Below are 3,139 nucleotides of genomic sequence, written 5' to 3'. Positions count from 1 at the left end.
TGTGTAACATCTGGCTTGTGATGGTTTGTATATTTGGGCCTTCATGGAGAGGTCGTTCTGGTGCCGAGTCTGCCGCCCTTTTAAGGGAAACTCAAATTCAGACAGGAAAACAGGCACTTGATTTAAAACAATTGGGGCTGTGGCAGGAAGGTGAATCGCTTACCTGAATTTACAACACGACAGCCCCATGTTTCCAGTTCAAGGCCGAAAAATGCCTCGAGGTAGTTGTGTGTTGTGCCTTTTCATCAGTCCTTTTCTGTGTTGAGAGCGGTTTTCGAGATGGTGCTCTGAGGCTGCAGATTCCACCCGAACATGTAGCCCTGCACCCTTGGCTGCCATCCTTGGATGGCTTGGGGGGGGGGGACCCAGGAATTCCTCTTAAGAGGATGGGAGCGCTGGATTCCTTTCCCTTGCTCCTCCCCCCGCCCCCCCACTTCAGGCACTCAAATACGAACAGCCAGAGAGACAGTACCTGGAATATGGAAGCCGCCCATAGAATTCTCCCGGTCCTCGTAGTCAGAAGTGTAGCTCAAGTTACTTGTGGAAAACGCCCCCAAAAGTACAAACCCTTTGAGGACAGGTGAGGAAGCAGCAGCACAATCTCCACTGCATTTCCTTGAGTGGGTACTTTTTCTGAAAGCCAAGATGCAGAACCGAGTGGCGAAAGAGCCGTTGAAGGCTTTTAATTTCGGGCATGGAATTGACTTAAGAATGGAAATTGGGTCCCAGGGCTGGTGATCTGGGTAGGCTGCAAGCAGGATGCAGGATGCCTGTGGTGATGCTCACTCATCCGGGCCACGGTTGTCCCAAAGGTGCTTTTCAAAAGCACCTTCGGTACAGGATCCAGGATAAGCTCTTAGGGGAGGCCTGAGGCCTGCTTTTTTGCTTGGCCTCTATTTTCCACCTCGGAGTGGGCAAAGCCAGCAGGCTGATGGTTGTGAATGCTTCTTTTGGCCCTGCCTTCGGCTTCCTTGAAGACAGGCTCTGAAAAGCTGGCCAGAACTTGAAAGTGCCATCTGACTTGTAAACTGGCTGAGCACATTTAACTTCGAGCGCCCCGTGTGCAAGCTACGTTCAGCTCTTGCTCGGGCTGCTTCCCTTTTGATTGGCCAAAGACAAGATTCCCTGGAGGAGCTCAAAATAATTCTGCTACTTCCGGAAAGTTGCTATAACAGTGCAAAAAGTTCCAGTGAGCGAGTTGATGCCATTAGCTGACCTGGGTTAGTTTTAAAGGACTGGATGTTTTCCTGGCTTAATGTGTTGTGGGAACACAGCCTGTGTTCAACATTAGCTGAAAGGGGAGCCTGTTGTGTGAAGCCAGGAACTGCAGTGCAGGAGAAAATGATGGGGTGGAATTGTTGCCGAAGGCCATGAGAGCTAAAGTTTTGAGCACAATTGTTTGGTAAGGAAAAAGCCCTCTGGAAGTTGGGAGAAATCCAAGGGCAAGGTTAGGCTTGCTTGGAGGGAGCAGGCCGTGGTACCTCATCCCCATAGACTGGAGTTGAGTGTGAATGCAAAACCCTGGGCTGCCCTGTCTCCCCTCTGCAGGGTTGTGAGTTGTGAGTGAGAAAAAGCAAAGGGCTCCTGTTTAGGGATGGATTACAGATGGGATTCAAGGCAAGGATTGTAACTGAGGGTGTAGTCACTGAGGGTGATTGTAACTGAGGGTGTAATCACTGAGGGGCTTCCTTTTCTCTATGTTGTCGGGAGGGGGGCGGATGGGAAGGGGGGAACAGAAGGGACGCCTTGTGGCAGTGCCTTGAGATGCTGAGTTGGGATTTGTGATGGAGGCGCTTTGGGAATTCCTTGGCTGTGACTTGGCGTGGCAGAGTTTTTGCGGTGGCTGCCAATCCAGGGTGTGTGCACGCGGCACCCAGGGCTGCAGTGTAATTAGCTTGATTTTGCGTAAATTGTGTAATTTCTGGCACAAATATGTGATAATTGTGTGAGTAGGAAGAGCTAACAGCCTCCACATCTACCTTGGCTTGCCTTTTTTTTTTTCTCTTCCACTATCTCCTTTTGATTGTGTGAATGGATTTGTAATGCCAACAGGATCTCTGCTTTGTATCAAGTCTTGTCATTCCTGGGTCTGCTTGTGCAAGTTACCTCTGCGTTCTTTTCCTTTTTTTTTTTTTTTAGTTTATCGACTGGTCTCCCTACCTCATATGAAAGGCATCTGATTATTACTTTGTGGTTTTTTTTTATGTCCATTTGCCCTTGCCAGTTTGCAGTGAATAAGGGAAAGAAGATGCTGTTGTGGTGGTTTCTAGTTAAGTCTTGTCTCCAAAGGCCCATTGAAGGAACTCTGTTCTTTGTGATAGACTGGGAGTAAACTGGTGGCTCAGTGGATGGGACTGGTTCACCTCACCGATTCCGTTTTCTCCTCTTATTTATCTGTTTATTTAGAAAAGCCTTTGGGCACCTAAGGCCTGGCTCCCAAGGAAGCAATTGCAACGCCCCATTCTGCAGGGAGGGCTCTGTTGAGCTGAGATCTGCCCCCGGGGCAGACGTGGGATCAGGGGGATCAGGCATTCAGGGATCTTTAGAACAAGCCTGACAGGGGCAGCTTTTTTTTTTTTTTTTGCATGGGCTTTAATATAATAAAAGGAGAAAGCAGGGCAATAAGAAGCCAGCACTGATAGGAAGTCCGGGCTGAATCCTGAGGATTGCAACTGAGGGAGGTCAAGAGAGGGAGGGGAGTTATGCCTTGACTTTAATTTCTCCCCCCCTCCTCCTCAAAAGGGGAAGAGTCCAAAGGGCGCACAGGCTTCAGTTTAGCCTTTTGCAGCAAGAATCCCTTTTCTCCCAGTGGAAGACCCCCCCTTTAGCCTAAATAAGTTAAAGCACTTTCGGGGCGGCGTTGAGGGCGTCATAAATTGCCTAAAAATATCTTTTCTGGCTTTCTTTTCTTTGGGGGGGGGAGCGGGAGCGAGCCTTGCTTCAAAGCAAGCCGGAACTTTTGTTTCCTCGGGTTTTTGTTGCAGGAGGGGAAAGAAAACAAGGGCGTCCCTCCTTCCGGGGCTGGCGCGCGCGCGCGAGCGAGCCTATTGGCCGGCCGCGCGACCAATCCGCGTCCTCTTCCTCTTTGCGCAGGGTGGGCCACGCCCACTCGCTGCCTGGCTGGCCGTCGCGTGTCCTG

At 50.3% G+C, this 3,139-nt stretch overlaps 1 protein-coding gene across 1 annotated transcript in view; it reads left to right on the top strand.

The window, feature by feature from the left end:
• The first annotated feature begins 479 nt into the window (after nucleotides 1-479).
• The window catches only part of LOC107298511 (threonine--tRNA ligase, cytoplasmic-like), a 12,053-nt gene continuing 9,393 nt past the window's right edge, over nucleotides 480-3,139 (top strand). The window contains exons 1-2 of the mRNA XM_015827891.1: nucleotides 480-580; nucleotides 1,549-1,552. Coding sequence (XP_015683377.1) covers nucleotides 480-580; nucleotides 1,549-1,552 — 105 coding nt within the window. The remainder of the gene's footprint in view (nucleotides 581-1,548; nucleotides 1,553-3,139) is intronic.

This window comes from Protobothrops mucrosquamatus, unplaced genomic scaffold, assembly GCF_001527695.2.
Source record: "Protobothrops mucrosquamatus isolate PMUCROS unplaced genomic scaffold, P.Mucros_1.0 scaffold4042, whole genome shotgun sequence".
Taxonomy (NCBI): domain Eukaryota; kingdom Metazoa; phylum Chordata; class Lepidosauria; order Squamata; family Viperidae; genus Protobothrops; species Protobothrops mucrosquamatus.
This window is presented reverse-complemented; position numbering and strand designations above follow the sequence as displayed.